This window comes from Pteropus vampyrus, unplaced genomic scaffold (genome assembly GCF_000151845.1).
Source record: "Pteropus vampyrus isolate Shadow unplaced genomic scaffold, Pvam_2.0 Scaffold663, whole genome shotgun sequence".
Classification (NCBI taxonomy): Eukaryota; Metazoa; Chordata; class Mammalia; order Chiroptera; family Pteropodidae; genus Pteropus; species Pteropus vampyrus.
Genome location: NW_011889444.1, coordinates 45,966 through 69,925, shown reverse-complemented (window position 1 = coordinate 69,925; position 23,960 = coordinate 45,966). Strand labels below are relative to the sequence as shown.

General features: G+C 50.9%; 1 protein-coding gene across 2 annotated transcripts; it reads left to right on the top strand.

The window, feature by feature from the left end:
* Positions 1-23,650, top strand: CACNA1F (calcium voltage-gated channel subunit alpha1 F). 2 transcript variants are annotated; one of them, XM_023525992.1, is made up of 48 exons: positions 1-25; positions 1,450-1,699; positions 2,078-2,183; positions 2,389-2,528; positions 2,778-2,920; positions 3,020-3,172; positions 3,875-4,071; positions 4,180-4,283; positions 4,870-5,027; positions 5,288-5,380; positions 5,495-5,588; positions 5,742-5,768; positions 5,885-6,045; positions 6,906-7,131; positions 7,979-8,186; positions 8,278-8,398; positions 8,513-8,594; positions 9,844-9,889; positions 10,078-10,147; positions 10,602-10,746; positions 10,938-11,067; positions 11,545-11,604; positions 11,753-11,859; positions 11,942-12,029; positions 12,454-12,561; positions 12,648-12,700; positions 13,667-13,813; positions 14,515-14,716; positions 14,817-14,975; positions 15,770-15,880; positions 16,122-16,205; positions 17,025-17,045; positions 17,249-17,377; positions 17,739-17,804; positions 18,069-18,160; positions 18,580-18,739; positions 18,977-19,104; positions 19,399-19,495; positions 19,687-19,789; positions 20,036-20,137; positions 20,349-20,479; positions 20,724-20,873; positions 21,134-21,306; positions 21,988-22,095; positions 22,219-22,346; positions 22,455-22,567; positions 22,947-23,144; positions 23,420-23,650. In XM_023525992.1, the coding sequence occupies exons 1-48, from the start codon at positions 1-3 to the stop codon at positions 23,648-23,650; spliced, it is 5,928 nt and encodes a 1,975-aa protein (XP_023381760.1). The 2 variants fall into 2 exon arrangements, with proteins under 2 accessions (XP_023381760.1, XP_011383448.1); XM_011385146.1 differs by having other exon boundaries at positions 4,870-5,060.
* Positions 23,651-23,960: the final 310 nt, after the last annotated feature.

The following is a 23,960-nucleotide window of genomic DNA, read 5'->3' as shown; positions in this document are numbered from 1 at the left end:
ATGTCGGCATCCGAAGGCGGGAAAGGTGAGAGCAGCCTTCCACCCCTGCAGATCCTTTGAACAACCCTGGGCTCTGCTCTACCCTTGGCCCCTTTGACCCACCCACTGCCTACTGGAACCCCACCCCTGGAGAACCACTAGGGGACCAGAACCACATCACCCTGTTCCCATCCCAGCCATCCCCAAACACAGCCTTAATGCCAACTGAGCCCTGATGCTCAGCCTGACCCAGACACTGTGTCCTATGGCCTCCCAGCCCCATCCATAGCCAGTTCCTAGCCGAAACCCAACCCCAATCCGGGCCCTGACTCCTCTCCTAGCTCCCACCCCAACTTCAACTCCAAAACCAGCTCCAAGCCTAATCCTAACACAAACCTTACCGACCAGAGGGCAAATCCTTGTTAGAGTCCAAATCCCAACACTGATACAGACCTTATCATGAGCTCTAAAGTCACCTAACCTCAACCCCAACCCCTGAATGGAAATACTATTTATTAGTGAATATGCCTCTGACTTTCTGGAAAGAGTACAGACCCATTTTTAGGACCAAAAAAAAAATTAGAAAGCAAGAACACACACTCAATTGTGGTAGTAAGTCATGAGGGCTTGAAGTCAAAGACTGCCTGGGTTTGACTCCCAACTCAGCCACTTCATCAAATCATTTAACCTCTCTTTTTGTATCAATTTCCTCACCTGCAAAATGAGAATACTATGTGCCAAACAGTCTTCTGAATGCTGAACTCATTTAATCCTCACAACCCTATAATGCATTATACAGATAAGGAAATTGAGGCTCAGAGAGGTTATGTAAGTTACTCAAGGCCACACACAGCTACCAAGTAGTAGAGTCAGAATTTAAACTCAGACAGCTTCTTTCCTCCAAAGCTGGGGATCTTAACCAGGCCAGTCTACTGCCCCTCAGAGACTGAAACAAGGTCATGGGAACTGGGAATGCTCTTAGCTGAAAACTCCAATGCAAACTTCAGATCCCATGCAAACTCAGCTTCAACCCTAACCTTGATCCTAATTCTAATCCCAGCTTATTCAAATACCCAGTCCTAACCCTAAATCAGGACTCAAGCACACTCCACACCAACCTGTATTTAAACCCAACCCAAAAATCCACCACTTGAATTTAACCCTAAATCTGCCTCCAGCTATAAACTTAATCATACCCCATGCCAACTTAAACTCTGCTCCCAAGTCTAACACCAAACCCTACTTCTCTTGTAAAGATAATCTCACTCTCACTCCCCCATTAACTCTCACTCTACCCCCAATCGATTCCAACATCAACTCTTACCCCCTAATCTTTAATCCAGGTACCCCAACTCTTCCTCATTTTACATGCTCTTTTCTCCTTCCCTCAGACAGAGGGACAGGATCAGATAGGAGGTAGCCATGATTTCTCCAATGACTTGTTCCTCCTGACTTGGTTTCTCTACACAGACATCATCCAAGAGCCCAGTCCAGCCAATGGGGCAGGCCCTGGTCCCGAATGGGGCCTGTGCTCTGGGCCTCCAGAATCAGGGGGTGAAATCGGCGTAACATTGGGCCTGGGGACCCCTAAGCGAAGGACTCAGCATAGTAAGCACAAGACGGTCGCAGCGGCCAGTGCCCAGAGGTCACCCCGGGCACTCTTCTGCCTCACCCTGGCCAACCCTCTGCGGCGGTCTTGCATCAGCATCGTAGAATGGAAGCATCCTGGAAGGCCTAGGGCAGACCTTAGGGGTGAGGGTCATCAGGGTACCAAGAGTCAAAGATTGGGTCAGGGCTGGAATGGAGGAGGGCTAAGTTCACCAGGGATCAAGGGTCAAGAACTGGCTCCAAGGGGGAGTTAAGGAAATGGAGGTCACCAGGGGGGTCAAGGGTCAAGGACTACATCACAGCAAGAGTTGAAGATGGCTAACTTTTCCAGGAGGGGGGGTCAGAGTCAAGGCCTTGGTCAGGACAGGGGCTGGGAATGTCAGGGGTGGTCACCTTGGGGTCAAGGGTGAGCAGTGGGTGGAGAGGGCCCCAAGAGAATGTAGGCATTCTGAGGCTGCTCTGCTTGGGTCCTTGACTATGTCTACCTGAGGCCTTTCGACATTCTCATCTTGCTGACCATCTTTGCCAACTGCGTAGCCCTGGGGGTCTATATCCCCTTCCCAGAAGATGACTCCAACACTGCCAACCACAACCTGGTGAGGCTTGCCCTGCCCCACCCCCAGTCAGATACAACCCCAGTAGAACCACACCTCAAGCCTTCCAGCCAGGCCTCGCCCAGCTCTGATCCAGATGATGATCCTCCCCTGCCCAACCCCACCCTCAGAACCAGCTATACCCCCCTCCCCCACCCCCCTCAATCCCCAAACCAAATAATTCCCCAATCTCCGGCTCCACCCCCAGGAGCAGGTAGAGTATGTATTCCTGGTGATTTTCACTGTGGAGACGGTGCTCAAGATCGTGGCCTACGGGCTGGTGCTCCATCCCAGCGCTTACATCCGCAATGGCTGGAACCTGCTCGACTTCATCATCGTCGTGGTCGGGTGCGCGTCTGTGGAAGATTGCCCCACCCTAGTTCAACTTCCCACCCCAGGCCCGCTGAATTCAGGACTCAGGGAGGCGATTGCTTTAGACTGCCCTCATTTGGCAGCCAGAATCAGGAATATTAACATATTTAAGTCTATTTGCATTTCTGGTTACAGGGACTTGTGCTTTCCTGAGGAGAGGGGAGGGGTGGGAGGGGATGCCAAAGCCTGACACTCTCCCAGCTTTGTCCCTTGCTCTCCCACCAGGTTGTTCAGCGTGCTACTGGAGCAAGGCCCTGGACGACCTGGGGACGCTCCGCATACCGGGGGGAAGCCGGGGGGCTTCGATGTGAAGGCTTTGCGGGCATTTCGGGTGCTGCGGCCACTGAGGCTGGTGTCTGGGGTCCCAAGTGAGTGGAACGCTCCCCGGAGTTGGAGGTGGGAGGGGGGAAAGGTAGGAGAGCTGAGCGTACCCCATACCTACTTCGCCCTCCCTTCGTTCCCCGCAGGCCTGCACATAGTGCTCAATTCCATCATGAAGGCACTGGTGCCACTGCTGCACATAGCACTGCTAGTGCTCTTCGTCATCATCATTTATGCCATCATTGGACTCGAGTTGTTTCTCGGTCGCATGCACAAGACTTGCTACTTCCTGGGATCCGGTCAGCCAGCCCACACTTCCCGGGACAGGACACGCCCCTCCACTGGTTCCTAGGCCCCATCCTGTTATCAAGGAAACCCAAATTCACAAGGCTCCGCCCACAGGCTCAGGCTCCACCCCCAGTAAACTAGCCCTAACCCTACATTCAAGACTCCGCCCACAGTCTCAGACTACAACCGCCCCGCTTGCTAATAGCTCCGCCCTATCACAAGACTCCACCCTCCGGTCAAAGCCCTGCCCTGCACCATTTCCACATGCTTCTTCAACATCAACCCTGTCTCTGAATTCAACTCTATACTCATATCCAACCCAAACCCCATCTCCAACCCCCAGCCATAACATCCTCCAGGACTGGCCCCATATACTCAGACCCTTCATCCAGACCACATCCCAAGCCTTGCCCCCTCCCTCTTTATAAGAGTCCCTCCCAAATTCACAAGACTCCACCCCCAAACTCTAGCCTCACTCTTATTTACAAGATTCCGCCCCAAAATTTACAGTCTCGTTCCCCATATCCTGGTGATTGGGATTCAGCTTCCTAGTGGTTCATAATCCTGACCCAGCAGAGTCAGGAGCTAAAGGTCGCCCTTGATTTAAAAAAATCTAGGACCTTGAATTGAACTTCCCAGGTGGGCGGGGCTCCAGGGTGGCTGCGACTGCGGGTGGGCGTGCTTCGTATTTCAGAACTCCAGCCTTCCCGCAGACATGGAAGCCGAAGAGGACCCGTCGCCCTGTGCGTCTTCGGGTTCAGGGCGTGTGTGCACGCTGAATCAGACCGAGTGCCGCGGGCGCTGGGCAGGGCCCAATGGAGGCATCACCAACTTCGACAACTTCTTCTTCGCCATGCTAACGGTCTTCCAGTGCGTCACCATGGAAGGCTGGACCGACGTGCTCTACTGGGTGAGACGGAGGGTGGGCAGAGTGCGGAAGCTGCACCTGCCTTTCTTTCCTGGGCTCAGATGGGTGTGTTTGTGTACCCTGAGGGATGTATGCCCTCTCTTTCCCCAGATGCAGGATGCGATGGGGTATGAGCTGCCCTGGGTGTATTTCGTGAGTCTCGTCATCTTTGGGTCCTTCTTTGTCCTCAATCTTGTACTTGGCGTCCTGAGTGGGTGAGGAGCCTAGATACTCCCCTCATCCTGGCCCTCATTCTACCCTCATCCTGCCCCTCAGCCCTGTCCCTTTTTTTGTTCCTGGAAAAATCCTAGGCAACCTTCAAAACCCATCTGAAATTCCCCTTCATTCATTCAGTCAACATTAAACATCTATGGTGTGCAAAGCACCGTTTTAGGAATGGAACGAGACAAAAATCCCTGCCCTCTTGGATATTATATTCTGGTAGAGAGAGACAGATAATAGCAACATACACAATAAATAATATATATGTAGTGTTTTATATGGAATATGTGCTATGGAAAGAAAGGAATGATAAAAATAGGAATGGGGAGATCTTACGGGGGGGGGACAGTTAGGACAGGCCTCTTTAAGGTGTTATCTGAATAAAAATGTGAAAGAGATTGAAGAAATGAGCCATGTGGGTATCTGAGGAAAGAGTGCCCCAAGTAAAGGGAACAGCCAGTGTGATGACTCCAAAGCAAGAAGGTGCTTGGCATATTTGATGAAAAGCAAGGAGGCCAGCGTGGCTGAAATGGGGGAGGTGAGGGGGCTAGAACCTAGCCCTCTATCCTCATCTCTCAGGGAATTCTCCAAGGAGAGGGAGAAGGCAAAAGCAAGAGGGGATTTCCAGAAGCTGCGAGAGAAGCAACAGCTGGAGGAGGACCTGCGGGGCTACCTGGACTGGATCATGCAGGCAGAAGAGCTGGACATTGAAGACCCCTCAGCTGATGACAACTTTTGTTCTGTGGCTGAAGAAGGCCGGGCTGGCCACCGTAGGCAACCCCAATCTGACCCATTCCCTGCTCCATGCAGGCGTCAGTGGGCTGTCCTCCTGAGACCCAGCCCCCACCTTCAACAACTCTCAGCCCAGCCCTCAGTAGGATACAGAACCTAGACCCAGATCCCCTTCCCAAATGTAACCAGAACAGATTCTAAGTAACAGCCTCCCACACACCTAACACCAGGCCATGCTCCCCAACTCTCCTCACTATCCCTGCAGGGCCACAACTGGCAGAGCTGACCAATCGGAGACGTGGACGTCTGCACTGGTTCAGTCACTCCACCCGCTCCACGCACTCCACCAGCAGCCATGGTGGGGGTACATACAGGTTGAGGAGGCGGGTGGGATGGGTAGACAGAGGAGAAAGCCAAAGGTGCAACCTTGGGGGCTTCATGTGCTGACCCTCTATTACTACCCTGCCCACAGCCAGCCTCCCAGCCAGTGACACGGGTTCGATGGCAGAGACTCCAGGCGATGAAGAAGAGGAGGAGGGGGCTCTAGCCAGTTGTACATTCTGCTTGTGAGGGCCCCCAACCCTTGACCCATGACCCAGCCCAGAACCCAGTCCAAACGCTGACCCTAGTACTTACTTTGGCCTCCAACCTTGACCTCAGTCCCTGACTTCCAACTACACCCCCTCATGACACCCACATCCCATCCCCCTCTTTTTCAGAAACAAGATCATGAAAACCAGGGTCTGGTGAGTTGGGGAACTTATGCAGCTTCTGGACCCCATGATTTTGTGAGCCCCACCTGAGCCCCCCAGGGCAGGCTGAGGTAGGTGATCTCAGCCAGTGGGCTCCTCTTTTCTCCCAGCCGCCAGCTCTGTCGAGCCAACCGAGGCCTTCGGGCATGCTGCCGGAGGGCTGTGAAGTCCAATGCCTGTTATTGGGCCGTTCTGTTGCTCGTCTTCCTCAACACGCTGACCATCGCCTCAGAGCACCACGGGCAGCCTATATGGCTCACGCAGACCCAGGGTTTGTTACCCAGCCTGTCAGCCCTCTCCTCACCCCCAATTCCCTCCACCCCAAAAGCATCAATCCAGGATCTCGCAGGTACCTCAGACCCCCAGACACTGCCTTACCACTCAAGTAAATGTAGAATCCTTAGCCTGTCCCATCCCACCTTGTAACTTACACTTACATAGTACTTTCTGTATGTGTCAAGCTCTATTTTCAGTGCTTTACACGTACTAATTCAATTTCTCTTCACCGCAACCTTTGGGAATTAAGTACTAAGACATAAAGTACTGAGTGCCAAAGTACTAAAGTTAAGTTACTAATCCCAGGACTCAGCTAGTGAGTGGCAAACCCAGGCAGCCTGGCTCCAGAGTCCAGGCTATTAACACTACACTGTCTGGACAAGTTAACCCCTCTACAAAATGGGGCTGGTAATAGTATTCATTTCATGGAGGGATTAAGAGGATTAAATGAGTTAAAGTGAAAAGTGCTTAGAACATTGCCTGACCCACATAAAGCCAGCACTTTATAAGTGGTAGCTCTTACTAGTATTCATTTTCATCTCAACCCCAACATTAATACTAAGCACACTTTTAATCTCAAACCAGCTCCAGTCCTAACTAAATCCCAGCCTCTAACCCTATCCTTGAGGCTGACTGAGGCCCTGCCCCAACTCTGCCCCTCTCCCCAGCTCCAGAAGCCTCTCAAAACCTCACCCACTCCAACCTACAAACTCATCTCCATCCCTAACCCTAACGCCACCCCCAGCCTGGGCCTGGCCTGATATCAGCTACCCTAGATCACCCCATGACTCCTACCTCCCCACATGTCACCATGGAAACTGGCCAGCCTGGTCACTCCTACCGCTCTCCCTACAGAGTATGCCAACAAAGTGTTGCTCTGTCTATTCACGGTGGAAATGCTTCTCAAGCTCTATGGTCTGGGCCCCTCTGCCTATGTTTCCTCCTTCTTCAACCGCTTTGACTGCTTTGTGGTCTGTGGGGGCATCCTGGAGACCACCCTGGTGGAGGTGGGAGCCATGCAGCCCCTGGGCATCTCAGTGCTCCGGTGTGTGCGCCTCCTCAGGATCTTTAAAGTCACCAGGTGTGTGTATGGAGGGGGAGGACTGGAGCCCCAAACATAGCCCCAACAGTCCCCATCCCAGCTCCAATGATAACTTTATCTATATCATCATTCATTTCACAAATATCCATTGAGTGCCTACTGTGTGCTAGGCACACCAGGAATCAAAGAGGACACAAGTTCCTGCTTTCATGGAGGTTCAAATCCAGTGGGGAGGGTGTCTACTCCATTTCCACATGCTTCTTCAACATCAACCCTGTCTCTGAATTCAACTCTATACTCATATCCAACCCAAACCCCATCTCCAACCCCCAGCCATAACATCATCTCTAACCCAAACCCCAACCACTCGTTATCCACAAGCCCATTTACAACCCCAACACACAATCCCAAGTCCATCTCCAAACTCATCCCTAACAGCCTCATCCCCATCAATAACCACAATGCCCACATCCCTAAATCTTATCAGCCTGTATCCAACCACAATCCTGTTCCCAGCCCCAGCTTCAGTCTTATCCCCATTCTCTCCTCTTTCCCAGCCCCCAACCGCAATCCCATTCCAAGCTGTCCCTAACCCCAACCCCAGTCCTGGTCCCAACCTGAAACCCAATTCTAGCTCCATCAACTTCTATTTACCCTCCATCTTAACCTCATCTCCTATTATATCCCTAGTGCCAACCCTAATCTGAAACTCGACCTTCCCCTCACTTCTTAGTCTCACCTCACCCCAACTCCAAAATCACTTCTAATCTTGACACTAAAGGCCATTTCAACCCAGACTGCCCCAGTGCATCTCAAACTGGAGCCCCGCCTTGGATCCTAACTCACCAATTGGCATGTTAACCCTGCCTCCCCATCTCTGCTGCAGGCACTGGGCATCTCTGAGCAATTTGGTGGCATCCCTACTCAATTCAATGAAATCCATCGCATCCTTGCTGCTTCTCCTCTTCCTCTTTATCATCATCTTCTCCCTGCTTGGCATGCAGCTGTTTGGGGGCAAGTTCAACTTTGACCAGACCCACACCAAGCGAAGCACCTTTGACACCTTCCCCCAGGCCCTCCTCACTGTCTTTCAGGTGGGGCCTGGAGACCATGGCATGGGCGGTCAGTAGTACCCTGTGGTGGGGAGAGGGTCCCAAGAGCTTCATGGTGACCCCTCACCCCCAGATCCTGACGGGTGAGGACTGGAATGTGGTCATGTATGACGGTATCATGGCCTACGGCGGCCCCTTCTTCCCAGGGATGCTGGTGTGCATCTACTTCATCATTCTCTTCATCTGCGGCAACTGTATCCATAAAGCCTTGGGGGGCTGGATGATGGTGGAGCGGAGGTGAATAGGGGGACCCGGGCAGTCCATAGGCAGGCTGCTTCTCCATCCTTTGCAGCCTGAGCTCACCCCAGACATCTTGTTGAACGTGTTTCTTGCCATCGCTGTGGACAATCTGGCCAGTGGAGACACAGGCACTGCCAAGGACAAGGGCAGGTGATGTCTGGCTCCACCCCCAAGTCAGTCTCTCCCTGCATCCCTGCCTAGGAACTCCCATACATATTCCAACCCACCAAAGATGCCTCAGTCACCCTGGCAATCCTCACCCTCAAATCCAACCTTCCGGTCCTCATTCATTCAACATTCATTTATTGAGTACCTACTTTGTGCCAGATGCTGTTCTAGATGCTGAGGAGACAGCAGGGGTCAAGGTAGACAGAATCTTCTCCTTCATGGAGCTGACATTTGAGAAGGCAAGCAAAACACAAACAACTAAATATATAATTACTTTAATTAAATATATGTTGGTAATATATAATGAAGAAAAAGAAAGCAAAATAAAAGAATAGAGGGCAATGAAAATTGCTATTTTGGTTATGGTAGTCGAGGAAGGTCTCTATGCAGAGATGACAGTTGAACAAAGACTTAAATGAAGTGAAGGAGTGAGCTATACAAATATCTGTGGAAAGAATATTCAAGGCAAGGAGACGGCAAGTGCAAAGATCCTGAGATGATGATATTCTCAGCACATTTAAAAATCACCAAGGAGAAAGATAAATACCACATGATTTCACTTATATTCGAAATCTAAGGAACAAAAGAACAAACTGACCAAAAGCAGACTCACAAATATAGTGGACAATTTGGTGACGGACAGAGGGGAGGGAGGTTGGGGTGCTGGGAGAATGGGGTGAAGAGTTAAAGAAGTACAAATTAGTAGTTGATAGTTGGTCACAGGGATGGGGAGCATGGCATAGGGAATGCAATTAGCATTAATATGATGGCTAGGCGGAGGGCCGGGGAGGGAGGGAGCAATTGAGGGGATTGTTTTATGAACTATATAGATGTCTAACCAATGTACTATATACTTGTAACTAATTTAAATAAATAAATTTTTAAAAAAATCACCAAGGAGGCCAGTGAGTCTGAAGTGGAATAAGCAAGGAAGAACGTGGTAGGAGGTGAGCTCAAATGGGTGAATAAGGAGGCCAGATTGAGAGCATTCTGGACCACAGTGAGGACTTTGGTTTTTTCTCTGAGTGAATGTGAGCAGAGGAGGGATGTGTCAGACTTAGAATTTAACAGGATCCTTCTGGCTGCTGTGAGAACAGACTGCAGGGATAAGGGTGGAAGCAGGGAGGTTCTATAGGGTCAAAGAAAGGTCTGTTCTGACTGCAATGCCCCCCTTAGCCTCACTCATCTGTTGTGATCCTTAGAATTCACCCCACCTCATTTATTTGCACAGGGAGAAATGCACTGAGGAGAAACCCCCGCAGGAGAATAGAGCGTTGGTGAGCTAGAAGCCTGGAAACCATCTACACCTCATATTACTAACAATACTCTAAGTCTGTGTGTTTGTGTCTTTAACCCCCAACCTCTGCCTGTTCATTCTTTCATGATTTCATCTCTTCTATGCCTCCCTGTGTCCATCCCCTGATGTATCCCCCACCATCAGTGACCCCCATCTTCCTGTCCCCAGGTGCCTGGTGAGGAGAATGAGGAAGAGGAAGGTACAAGGAATGAAGGAGCAGGCAAGTGGCCAGAGCCAGGTGGAGATGTGGGACTTTAGGGACAGCACCCAAGCAATGCTCTTGATCCCCGATACCTTCTTCTCTGGAGAGCAGCCTTTTCCGAGATCATCTTGAAAATAATGGGCTTGGTGTATGGCCAGCAACATTTGGGACAATGAGATTAAAGAAGATAAACAGACATTTTGTTTTAATGCAGAACTTCTCAGAACTTTCATTTGATAATAGTGTGTATATGACTGCAAAGATGGTGATGTTCATTCAACACACATTTACTGAGCTCTTACTGTGTCTGAGGCCCTGTTCTAAGTGCTAGGAGCACAATAGTGAACAAAACAAACTAAAATCTCTTTTCTGAGGAGCTGACATTCTAGCATGGAGATGGGAAGAATTTACCATGTGGCAAGCACTGTTCTGGGTGACATACATTTTCTCAATTAATTCTCTCTCTCTTTTGATCTTCTTCCGGTGCCAGGCATGGAGGAAGAGGAGGAAGAGGAGGAGGAAGAGGAGGAAGGAGGTGCAGGGCGTGTGGAACTCCTACAGGAAGTTGTACCCAAGGAGAAGGTGGTGCCCATCCCTGAGGGCAGTGCCTTCTTCTGCCTCAGCCAAACCAACTCGTGAGTGCTGGGAGTAGGCGGGGGCAGAGGTGAGGAGCAGGAGAGGCTGGGGCAGGTGGAGGGCCAGGGAGCAGCCAAAGCTGGGGAGGTTGGTGTACAACCTGATGCAACAAGGCTTAGCTGCATCCCTCAAGCTCCCCCAATAAACCATGGTCCTGGATTCTGAAAACGGCCCATTCCCCTCTCTTTAGACTGAGGAAGGCCTGCCACACCCTCATTCACCATCATGTCTTCACTAATCTTATCCTGGTGTTCATCATCCTCAGTAGTGTGTCCCTGGCTGCTGAGGACCCCATCCGAGCCCACTCCTTCCGCAACCATGTGAGCCTTTGGCTGGAGGCTGGGGGGCACTCCCAGGGGTATCCTACTGGGCACAAGTTGGGGCCAGGGTGGAGACAGGAAGACCACTATCTTGGCAGAGAGAGAGGAGCAATAATGACAGCTGCTGTGGTGCCAGCCTTTACTGTGTATGCAACACACTTGGGGAAGCACCAGGGAGATCAGTATTTGGCTGAGGAGGAAGTTGTGCTCAGAGAGATTGAACATACCAAAAGCATCCATGTAGCTGAATAGAGGCAGAGTAGTTCAAATTGAACATTGGTCTTTCTGATGGCCAAGCCTTTTGCCTTATGGAGAAGTTGATGATCATGAGAGAGGGAAGGAGGAATGGAGGGAGGGAAGATGGGAAGGACAGCAACGCTTATGTAGAGAGGTACACATACACACACATACACACATATTCATACCTAGTATCCCCCTCAACCATGACTGTGATGCCCCTTCTTTCTCATCCTCCAGATTCTGGGGTATTTTGATTATGCCTTCACATCCATTTTCACTGTGGAGATTCTACTAAAGGTAACTAATGGGCCCCTAGTCATACCCCCAAGTTGCTCCAACCCACTCTCCACCCACCCCTGCAGCTCACCTCTCTTGTTTCTATGCCCTCCTTCTACTTTTATTCCCAATTATGAGATCTAGCCTTATGACCTCTGACCCCCCACAGATGACGGTGTTTGGGGCCTTCCTGCACCAAGGCTCCTTCTGCCGTAGCTGGTTCAATCTATTGGATTTGCTGGTGGTCAGCGTTTCTCTCATCTCCTTTGGCATCCAGTGAGTGACCTCTTACCCATCCCATTCCTCCCAGAGCCCAGACCAAATCTGGGCCAGGGCCTGAGGATTGCCTCCTCACCAGCTCCAGTGCCATCTCGGTGGTGAAGATTCTGCGAGTACTCCGAGTACTTCGGCCCCTTCGAGCTATCAACCGGGCCAAGGGACTCAAGGTAACCCCATCTTACCCAAACCCACAGACCCAGGCCCTGCCCCGCCCCTGGGGCCAGGATTACTGATCAGACTGACCATTTGCACTGATGCATGACCACACAGCCTGGACCTGGCATGTAACCACACATGCCTGACCACTGGCCATGTGGGCATGTGACTCGCCCCACGTTCCTTATCAATGGTTGCTTTTCCCTGTCACATGGCCACATATCCTTGCCTGGCAAACATTTATTCCTGGTTGGTGCCCACACATCCCTAGCCCACATCATTGCCCCTTGACCATGTGTTCTTGACCACATATCGCTAACCCAAGATCACATGTCCCTGACCCAAGTCCCTTAGTTCCATCCATGCCCAGAGTCCCTGCCCCATGACCACTGTGGCTTACAAGTGTCCATTATCCACATTCATGGGTGCCTGCAGCACGTGGTACAGTGTGTGTTCGTGGCCATCCGGACCATCGGAAATATCATGATTGTAACCACACTCCTGCAATTCATGTTTGCCTGCATTGGCGTGCAGCTTTTCAAGGTGTGAAGAAACACTGGAGGGAGGCCCAGGCCTGGGTCAAGGCGGGGGTGAAGGGTGAACCTGCTTGACAAATATCCTCCCTGCAGGGGAAATTCTACAGTTGCACTGATGAAGCCAAACACACCCCCCAAGAATGCAAGTGAGTGGCTGAGACCTTGCTCTCCATGGGGCCCGGGACTCCTCTCAAAGGCTGAAAAGACCCATAGAGTTCACCAAGTCCCCTGAAACCCCTAGAGCTTCCTCCTAAGAACTGCAGAGAATTCCCCAGATTCTATCAAGGCCCCCAAGATTCCCAGAACTCTCCAAGGCCTCAAGATATACCACCAGAACGCTCCCAAGAACTGCAAAGGCTACCTCCCCCAAACCCCTCTCCATATTCCCCAGAGTTACCTACATTCTACTCCAGACCTTCTAGCAATCCCCAAACACAACCCCCCCCCCATGAAATCCATCTTCCATCTTCCATCTTCTGTAGAGGATAGCGATTAAAAGCATGGGCTTTGAAGTCAGACATTCCTGGTTCAAATCTATCCCATGAGACTTTTCTTAACCTTGTAATTTCTTACATTTCTTTGCCTTGCTGAGTCCCATTTTCCTTAACTGAACAATGGGGATAAAAAGAGTGCAGATCTCACAAATTTTTTTATGAGGAATAAATGAGTTACTACACAGAGAGTATACTACAATGTAAAGTTATTACATGTAAAGCCTAACACCATGCCTGACATAGACTTAATTCTGATCAATGTTGGCTATTATTAGTATTAATTTTTTCTGGGTGGTCATAATGATGATGATAATGGTGATGAAAGCTAAGACATGTAGTACCAACTATGTGCCACACACTATCCTCATTGATTGACTTAATTCTTAATTAATAACGGAATATGTTCCATTTTTATCCTATTTCATAGATAGGGATAACTGAAGCACAGAGAGGTTAAATGACCAAGGTCACTCAGCCAGTAAATGGAGGGGCAGGATTTGAAGCCAGGCTATCCAGCTTTACCACTATGCCCTGCTGCCTCCATACTGGATACCCTAGTCCCCTTTCCACAGATCCCCACCCCTCCTCACCCACCCAGCCTGTCTGCAACATCCACAGGGGCTCCTTCCTGGTCTATCCTGATGGAGATGTGTCACGGCCTCTGGTCCGGGAGCGGCTCTGGGTCAACAGCGATTTCAACTTTGACAATGTCCTTTCAGCCATGATGGCTTTGTTCACTGTCTCCACCTTCGAAGGCTGGCCTGCGTGAGGGGCAGGGCCCTAGGGATGGGCAGGGGATTGGGAAGGAGTCTCTAGGGGACTGGCTGGGATTGTATCTTGGGATGTGATAAAGGTCTTTTGAGACTGGATAGGGTTTTGTGGGGACTCGTGGGCATATCACAGATCTGGTGGGGGTCTCTCAGTAGCTGGCTGGGGTGTTTTGGGGACCTAAGTGGGTGGAGTCTCCAGGAATTGGGTAGAGGTCTCTGAGGGAGTAGATGGAAATCTAGAGAGGCCTGGATAAGATTTAGGAGGGACCATGTATATACCTGGGGGTGCTGGGAGGGATCTCAGAGGAGATGGAGTGGGGATTCAGGGGCTTCTAAGTCTTTTGAGTATTAGTTGGAGATCTCTGGGGTTATGGAGCAAGGAATTCAAGTTGATAGAACAGAGGATTTAGAGATCTTTGGGGACTGGTGGGAGAGTTCTGGGGAATTGCATGGGAATCTCCAGGTGGCTGGAGAAGGGGATTTGGGGGTCTGTGGGAACTTAAGGGATTTGGGGGTCTTGCAGGGCCTGGTGGAGGCCTCTTTGGGGTGTGTGTGCAGGTATCAGGTGGTTAGGTCAGGGGATTTAGGGGTTATTTGGGGTGCCAAGGAGATCCTTGGCTGTCTGTGATAAGTGGTCTGGGGGCAGGTCTTCGGGGGCTGGGATATTCCCTCAACCTACCTCGACTGGCTCCCCAGGCTGCTATATAAGGCCATTGATGCACACGCAGAGGATGAGGGCCCTATCTATAATTACCACGTGGAGATCTCAGTGTTCTTCATTGTCTACATTATCATCATCGCATTCTTCATGATGAACATCTTTGTGGGCTTCGTCATCATCACCTTCCGTGCCCAGGGTGAGCAGGAGTACCAAAACTGTGAGCTGGACAAGAACCAGGTAACCTCTGTCCCCTGATCCATGACCACCAACCCCTCCGTATACACATCTCCTTGCCTTGAGACCCCACTGCTCACTCATGCCCTGCACCCATATGCAGCGCCAGTGCGTGGAGTACGCCCTCAAGGCCCAGCCACTCCGCCGTTACATCCCCAAGAACCCGCATCAGTATCGTGTGTGGGCCACTGTGAACTCTGCTGCCTTCGAGTATCTCATGTTCCTGCTCATCCTGCTCAACACGGTTGCTCTAGCCATGCAGGTCTGAGCTCCCCATCCTGACCCCTGCCAGATAACCTCTTCTGTCCACACAATCCCTTGGGAACCATTAAGAATGCTTTCGGCTACAAGTAACAAAATCCCCAACTGATAGAGAGTTAAGCCATATTTCTCCAAATCTAAGGCCTATAATTGTAAGTTGGATCCTGATTTCAGAGATCTAAGAATGTGAAAAAGAAATGGCAGACAGCAACTGTAAGTTGCTATTGTGAAGTGCACCCGGATTTCAGAGATTCTAAAATGTGAAAAGATGTACATCCCAGAGTCAACTAAATATAGTAGTTACTTCACATAGCAAGAAGTGTAGAGGTAGGCTGTTTGCTCATTGTTCATCAGAAACCCAGGCTCTATCTTTCTGCTCCATCGTTCTTTGTGAGTTGGCTTTCATTCTCATATTTGTTGCTTCGTGGTCACGGGAGGGTTGCCATAGCTCCAGGCATCAATACTACATTCAGGGCCGGAAAAAGGAGGAAACATTGCACCAGGGGGCTCCCCTCATTTGAGCCTTTTATTGGAAAGCAAAAATATTTTTCACAGAAGCCGCCCAACCAGCAGCAGACATGTTTCTTTCTCAGTCAGAACTAGCTACGAAGCCAGGAAATCAAAAACTGGGCTTTCCAATATCCATAATGGGAAGCAGACACTGTGAGGGGTTTGGCCAACCCATAGTGCTACCACATCCCTAGACTCAACTCAATCCAAGCCAGAGAATATTTGGTTGGAGATAGGGAGATCTCTGCTGCAGGCTCTGTCCCCACACCCGATTTTCTCCCCCAGCACTATGAGCAGACTGCTCCCTTCAACTATGCCATGGACATCCTCAACATGGTCTTCACTGGCCTCTTCACTATTGAGATGGTGCTCAAAATCATCGCCTTCAAACCCAAGGTGCTCCCCAGCCCTAGACCCACCTCAGTGGGTAAATTCCTTGGGGTGGAGCTCATTGCAGAGCTCCCAGGGGGCCAGCAACTATGGAATTGTGAGACTAGGGAGTGAGAGGAATCCAGATGTAGGCCCATCGTGTGGTCTAAGCTGGGCCCTGCCTCCTCAATGGCCCTCCCACTACTGGCCCCCTACCCTAGCTTGCTAGCTCTGAGAAGACAGGGAACTGTTTTCCTCCTGCCTACAGCATTACTTTGCCGACGCCTGGAACACATTTGATGCTCTTATTGTGGTGGGCAGCGTAGTGGACATTGCCGTCACTGAAGTTAATGTGAGCACTGGCCTCTCCACTAATCCATTCTCCCTCTACTAACCTTTCCCCACCTCAACCCCACGGCTTTCTTTAAAATGGGTAGGTGGTTCCCATTCCCATTCATCCCACTCATAGAGACTCAGTGCTCCTCACTAGCTCTTCCCTTCTGAGTCCCTGTTGGTTTTAGCCAAAGACCCCCTCCACCAGCTCCCTCATTCCATTGCAGCCTATCCTCTGGCTCCACTATGACCTAAAATAACTGTTATTTCTATTGTTTCCTTCATTGCCTCTACATCTCCCTCCATTGGCTCCATCACCTCCACCAACTTCTGCTTTGGCTCCATCATCTCTTCTGACTCCTTCATTGGCTCCATTTTTCCCTCCAACTCCATCGTCTCCAACACTGGGTCTTTCACGTCTCTGTCATTACCACTGGCTGCACCGATGGTTCCACAATCTTCTCCATTTTGTATAACATTGTTCTATAACCTTGATTAACAATGCTGCTGGTTCCATATCTCCATAACTGGCTTCTCCATTGGGTCCCCCATTGGTTCTCTCATCTCTATCATCTCCATAAAACAACTGGCTCCATCACTTCCTCCATTGGCTCCAATATATCTCCTCCACAATCTCCTGTACCTCTACTCTCCTTCCACCCTCATTACCAACTTTTCCCACAACTATCTACCACACAACCTTCCCCATCATCCCTTGCATAATGACTCTACCATCCATTATCCCCTATAACTGTTCATCATTTCTCCCCTTATTCATTTGGGCCTGTGATCTCATTATCTCCTCTCTCACCTCTGTCTTGGCTATATCTCCCTCCAGAATGGTGGCCACCTTGGCGAGGTAGTCCCCCACCTCACAACAGGGACTCTCTGCTTCTTTACTCACCCACCCTCCCTTCCTTTTTTCCTGAAGAGTCCTTAAAAATGATCCCTGACCCATCTGGGGCCTGACTTTTGAGGGGTTTAGGGGCTGGGAGGGCCAAAACATGGGAGGTGGCTGAGGCAAATGTGGGTTGAGCATACCCACCACACCCCCAACCCCAGAGCTCTGAGGACAGTTCCCGCATTTCCATCACCTTCTTTCGTCTCTTCCGAGTCATGCGGCTGGTCAAGCTTCTCAGTAAGGGTGAAGGAATCCGGACACTGCTCTGGACATTCATCAAGTCCTTCCAGGTAACCTCCGTCCCTTTGACCACCCTTTACCCTCACCTCACATCTCTCAGCCTTCCCTTTTACTACCCCCAGAACTATATCTCCCAGCATGCCATACCTACCTGCAACTTACCATCTCTAGTTTTCCCTCTTTTCTAGGCTTTCAATTCTCAACATGCCTTGGCCTCACTGACCTTAATCTATTGTATTTAATACTGTGTTCACATTTGGGAGACATTGGTAGTCATGACATGGGCACTTGGGGGGATGGATCACATCTCTCAGCAAGCCCAGGCTTGAGGGAGCAGTGCATTCTGAGGATTATAGTTCTCTGCTTCGACCTGAGTATCTGTGTATCTTCCTCCCCCTCCCCCACCCATAGGCCTTGCCCTATGTTGCTCTTCTCATCGCAATGATATTCTTCATTTACGCAGTCATTGGGATGCAGGCGAGTGGGGACCCTAGGGAGCATTTCTCAGGCATTCTGCTGAGGGGTGTTGTATAGAGATAGACTGAAAGTGGGGTTTGTGGGTGGAAAGACAGACAGACATGCTGGATGACCCTGAATCAGTCCACAAGTCTGTGAAATGGGATCAGCGGTGCCTGCTTGTCAGGGTTGTGAGGATCCTTTGGGTATTAAGAGTTGTGAAATGGGTGGGAACCCATGGGGGCATGGGTTCACCTCTCTGACATAGCCCCTGTGTGCCCACAGATGTTTGGCAAGGTGGCTCTTCAAGATGGCACACAGATCAACCGAAACAACAACTTCCAGACTTTTCCACAGGCTGTACTACTTCTCTTCAGGTGACATCTACTACCCTCCCCTGCCACTCCAGTCTCCAGCATGCCCTTTGGTGCCCACATCCCCTGTCTGGGCCCCAGACTGCCTGAGCTGTGGGAATAATAGGGCAGCATGAGGTTCCATATTGCCTGAGACCTTTTCTGGCTGTGATTTGAGTCTTTTAGAATATTCTGTCCTCTGCCATCCTTTATCTTGTTGTAAGATGTATCCCCTTCTTGGGCCTCAGTGCCCCATCTGTAAAATGTGAACATGACTGTCATCAACATAGCATGCCAGCTTTTGAAATGTCAAAATGTTATCTGTACCATAGGTAGGCCTTGGCAGGAAGTGGGTCATCTCCTAAACCCTCCAGCCCCCATAATGCCACTTGCCATGACTTCATAGCCTCCCCTCCAAGATGGTACCCTTGTGTGATCCCTAGGTGTGCTACTGGTGAGGCATGGCAGGAGATAATGCTTGCCACCCTTCCTGGGAATCGGTGTGACCCTGAGTCTGACTTCGGCCCTGGAGAGGAATTTACCTGTGGTAGCAATTTTGCCATCGCCTATTTTATCAGCTTCTTTATGCTTTGTGCCTTCCTGGTGAGGACCATTTTCCCTCAACCACCATCACTGACATGGTGCTGGCCCTTAAGGGTCTAGGGATGTCAAATGAGATGGGGGGTCCAGATCTTCAGAGTGGGTGAAAGGGCTGGCCTGGTGACAATATCAACCCAGGGACTCATGACCCAGTGACCATGTAAGCTTACCTCAGCCTCCCACCAACTCCCTACACCCTGCTCAACCCTTCACCTAACCCCTCTGCTCACTGGCCCACAGATCATAAATCTCTTTGTGGCTGTGATCATGGACAACTTTGACTATCTAACCAGAGACTGGTCTATCCTGGGTCCCCATCACCTCGATGAATTCAAGAGGATCTGGTCTGAATATGACCCTGGGGCCAAGTATGCCCTTTAACCTCATACTTGGTATCCCAAGGGACAATACACTGCTCCACACAGTCCCCCAGCCCTTGAACCTCTGGCCTACTTCTCCCATTACCCAGTCAGTAGATGCCCCAAGGTTCCCACAGTCCCTGTCCTGTGCCTCCCCCCGCACCCACCCCACTTCCCTCCAATTGATTTTTCCCTGACAGGCTCTGGGATGTTGGTGGGGAGAAGTAGTGATAAGCTTGGGAAAGAGCTAGAGGGGGTAATTCCAATAAAGTGATACCTCCCACCCACCCCCGCCTGCCCAAGGGGCCGCATCAAGCACCTGGATGTGGTTGCCCTGCTGAGGCGCATCCAGCCCCCGCTGGGATTCGGGAAGCTGTGCCCACACCGAGTAGCTTGCAAGGTCTGTGAAACTACTCAACCCCCACCCTGCCCCTGAGAAGGCTGTCTACCATCTGGCAGGGGTGGGCAGGGACTTTGCCTTGGGTAAGGAGGGAGTGTTTGGTTGCGTCGTCAAAGGTTTCTGACCCCCGGGCGTTCGTGCCTGAGTCCCTGGCATTTGCCCAAAGTGAGTTTCACGTCCCTGGTGTCCAGAGACTTGTGGCGATGAACATGCCCCTCAACTCAGATGGGACGGTGACTTTCAATGCCACACTCTTTGCCCTGGTTCGGACATCCCTGAAGATCAAAACAGAAGGTGCGTGGAGGGTAGAGGAGCAGGAGTGGGAGGGTCCCTGAGAAGGTTGCAGGGAGCCAACTGGAGTGATGGGCCCTACTCCTATCTCTGAACCTCAAAGTGGATGACTTTGGCCCTTTTTCCCACCTGTCCAATGGGGGCGGTGCGTGACTGCGGTAGAAGCTTGTGACGCTGCTCCAACAGTGAGGGAGTGGCTATGAAGAGCTCTTTCTATTGGTTCATGCCCCACATCCTCTCCTGATGCAGGGAACCTGGAGCAAGCCAATCAGGAGCTGCGGATCGTCATCAAAAAGATCTGGAAGCGGATGAAACAGAAGCTGCTAGATGAAGTCATCCCCACTGCTGACGGTGAGCTAGCCCCACCCAAATTCCTTGAGCCCACCTCTGAATGTCAGATGATTTATTGCTCACCACAAAAAAACAAAAAAAAAACAAAAAAAAACAAAAAAACAGTACTGGCTGGAGTGGTGGGAAACAAAAAGGAGTCCATGCTGTGAGTAGAGTAGGGGAAACAGAAGACCCCCCCTCTGTGACTCTGCCTCCTCTCCCTTGCCCCCAGAGGAGGAGGTCACCGTGGGCAAATTCTACGCCACATTTCTGATCCAGGACTACTTCCGCAAATTCCGGCGGAGAAAAGAAAAGGGACTACTGGGGACCGAAGCCCCCCCAAGCACATCCTCTGCCCTTCAGGTGTTCAGAGAGGGCCTGGGTTGGTGGGGGTATATGGGAGGAGTGTGACAGAGGCCAACTGCCCTCTTGATCTCATGGGATCCATGTCACAGATGAGAAAACTGAGGCCCAAGGACCCACAAAGGGACAGGAGTAGTTGAGGGGCTTCTTCCCCCACCCCACACTCCTGCATGGGAAGCAGGTTCAATGATGGGGGAATTTAGACCCTGAGCTTTCCTGCTTCCCTATTTTTTCACCTCCACAGGCTGGCCTGAGGAGCCTACAGGACTTGGGTCCTGAGATCCGGCAGGCACTCACTTGTGACACAGACCAGGAGGAAGAAGAGGAGAAGGAGGAGGAAGAAGAGAGGCAGGAGGGAGAGGAAGAGGAAGATAAGGACCCAGAAACATACAAAGTGAGGACAAGTTTCCACTTTCCCAGGAATGTAAAATACTCCCTCAATCTCCTGACTTCCACACTGCCTCTGGAGAGAAGCCCTCCAGAGAAGCACCCAGCCCACGCAACAGACAAATGTTTACTTGGCACCTACCATCCGCTATTGAGGGCAAGACCCAGATTCAGCCCAGCCCCTAGGGAGCTCATTGGAGACACACTATATGACCAAGTGACTTAGATATAACGTGGATACAACACTCAGTCCTGTGACTCCCACAGGCCCCAATAGGCTTCCAACCCCCATCTCGTCGCCGGAGCTCCGTGATTTCTCTGTCTCTGCCTGCTGGGGACAAACTTCCAGATTCACTTTCCCTTGGTCCCAGTGATGATGATGGTGGGGCTCCCAACTCCAGACAGTTCAGTGTACCCCAGGCTGGATCCCACACCCACAGGTACGGTCAAGAGTCTGGGGGAAGACTGTGAGGGAAAGCAGGGACTAGCCACTGTATGGGGGTAATTCAGAGGGTATAGGAAGAGAGCCTAAGAGGGCCTTCTAATGGAAATTTGGTAAAAATAGGAGAGCTTCAAGGGCTCAGGTGGGAATAAAGAGTAATAGATTCATATGAGAAAGACAGTGCAAAAGTTTCATGCAAAAAGCACATGATGTGGAACTAAATAAGTTTAAGTTGAAATTTTGAATTTGCCATTTGCTTAAGTGACCTTGGGCTAGTCACTTAGTTTTTATGGTCCTCAATTTCCTCATCTATGAAAGGGGGATAATAGTACCTTACCTCATGGGGATAATGGAAGGATGAAATGAGGTCATGCCTAGCTTTCACAGCTTTCTCCTCACCACCTCCCATCACACTCTCAATTCTTGTGTTGAAGTTGTCTCTTTAATAGGCTTGCTTTTTTTTAAATGTTGGGTCCTTCCAATGAGACAAACGTCTATTATAAGAAAGCCCATTTCCACTTTAAAATGATGACAAGTTAATTTTATGTGAACCCCCCCCCCCAAAAATTAGAAGCCCAGTGTTTCTGCATGGAAGGGGGCATGGAATGAGAGGGAACCAGGGGCCCAGGACCACATTTGGGAGGAATCTGATCTACCTAATTTGCCTCACTTTCCCCAGAAGAAGCTCTGGAGCTCTCATTTTCACCATTCCAGAAGAAAGAAGTTCTCAACCCAAAGGAACTGAAGAGGAAGAGAAACAGGATGAGGAAGAAGAAGTCCCCAGCCAGTTCTCTGACCTCAACATGTAGGATGAGCCCATGAGCCATATGTGGGAAGGCAGGACTGATGGCACCCCATGACCCCTGCCCAGGCCTGAGCTCACCCCCAGCCTTCCCTCCCTCCCACACAGGCTCTCCTACTTAGATGAGCAAGCAGGGACTCCCCTGCACCCCATCCTCTTGCCACCTCACAGACCCCAGAGATATGTGGGCGGGCACCGTGTGCCACACCGCCGTCTGCTGCCCCCGACACCTGCAGGTAAGAGCAAGCATGGGTCCTGGCGACCCCCAAGGACCAGCAGGGCAGAGGATTGGGGAGGCAGTGACATTCCTCTTTTCCCCTGGCACCCCTACCCACCACCTGCAGGTCGGAAGCCCTCCTTCACAATTCAATGTCTGCGGCGCCAGAGCAGTTGTGAAGATTTACCCATCCCAGGCACCTATCATCGTGGGCGTAATTCAGGGCTCAGCAGGACACAGGTGAGGCAGGGGACAGGGTGGGAGCAGCATAGGCTGAATTTATCAGACACTCTACATGCTAGGCCCTTCTGAGAAACGGGGCACATATGAATTACACAATCCTCACCGTACCTGTGAGGTGGTACTGTTATTAGCCTCAGTTTATAAATGAGGAAACTGACTCCCAGAGAAGCTTATCCCAGATCATACAGCTAGTAAGTGGCAGAGTTGAGATTTAAACCCAGGTCTTCTGTGCTCTTAAATAAACTCAAGTCTGAGTTATACACATTCATTTTGACTCCAGCTGTGTTTGGGGGTAAGAGATAGGTACAGGAGTGAGTTCTATACTCTCACACCCCACCCATCAATCACTGTCTCTCTCATGTTTATTCTGGTCCAGGGTTCCTGGGCAACCCCTCCTCAGCGAGGTCGGCTCCTGTATGCCCCACTGTTATTGGTGGAAGAGGGTACAGCAGGGGAGGGATACCTCGGCAAATCCAGCGGTCCACTGCGCACCTTCACCTGTCTGCACGTGCCTGGAACCCACTCAGACCCAAGCCATGTCAAGAGGGGCAGTGCTGACAGCCTGGTGGAAGCTGTGAGTCCAGAAGGGGTGTAGGCAAGAGGAATGGGGGAGGAAAGAAAGGAGGAGTTTCGGAAGGAGGGAAAAGGGGTCTCCAGTCTCTATGCTGTGCATGTAGCTATCCCTTTGCTGTGCAACTTCTGCTCAGCATGATGTGTGCACCATTATCCTCCAAGACTTCCCTGCACACCCTCATAGGTAAATCATTTATCCACACTGATTCCTCTGTGCACGCTGCTTCCACTCCATGCTGTGCCCTCTGTCAACTCTGATCTATTCTCTGCCCTCAGGTGCTCATCTCCGAGGGTCTGGGCCTCTTTGCCCGAGACCCACACTTTGTGGCCCTGGCCAAGCAGGAGATTGCAGATGCATGTCGCCTGACACTGGATGAGATGGACAGTGCTGCCAGTGACCTGCTGGCACAGGGGACAAGCTCATTTTATAGTGATGAGGAGTCCATCCGCTCCCGCTTTGATGAGGAGGACCTGAGAGATGAGATGGCCTGCATCCATGGCCTCTGAATTCCTATCCCTCCTCCACTGCTCAATAAACCTCCTGCTTTCCCTTCCTCAGAGGATGACAAGCATGGACCACACCCTTGGATTTTGGTGTCTTTGCACTAGGGGCCTAGGGCTTCCCAACAGCCCCCATCCATCCATCCCCATTTCAGTGCTGAGCCACTGCCCACACATGGGTATTTCCAGAAACCAGGACAGCCAGGTCTGATTATTCAGTGTCAGTGAAGGAGGGAGGAGGAGGAGGAAGAGACAGCAGCCAAAAAAAGCTGGAGACAGAGTGGAGGTGGTGGGGGAGGGGGACGGCACTGGACAG

Bases quoted from the DNA above. Each gene is read 5' to 3' on its own strand.
- CACNA1F (XM_011385146.1), top strand. From the start codon at position 1: ATGTCGGCATCCGAAGGCGGGAAAG. The intron at 1,700-2,077 runs GCATCCTGGAAG...TGTCTACCTGAG, and splicing joins ATCAGCATCGTAGAATGGAA to GCCTTTCGACATTCTCATCT. The intron at 14,976-15,769 runs GTCTGAGCTCCC...TTTCTCCCCCAG, and splicing joins CGGTTGCTCTAGCCATGCAG to CACTATGAGCAGACTGCTCC.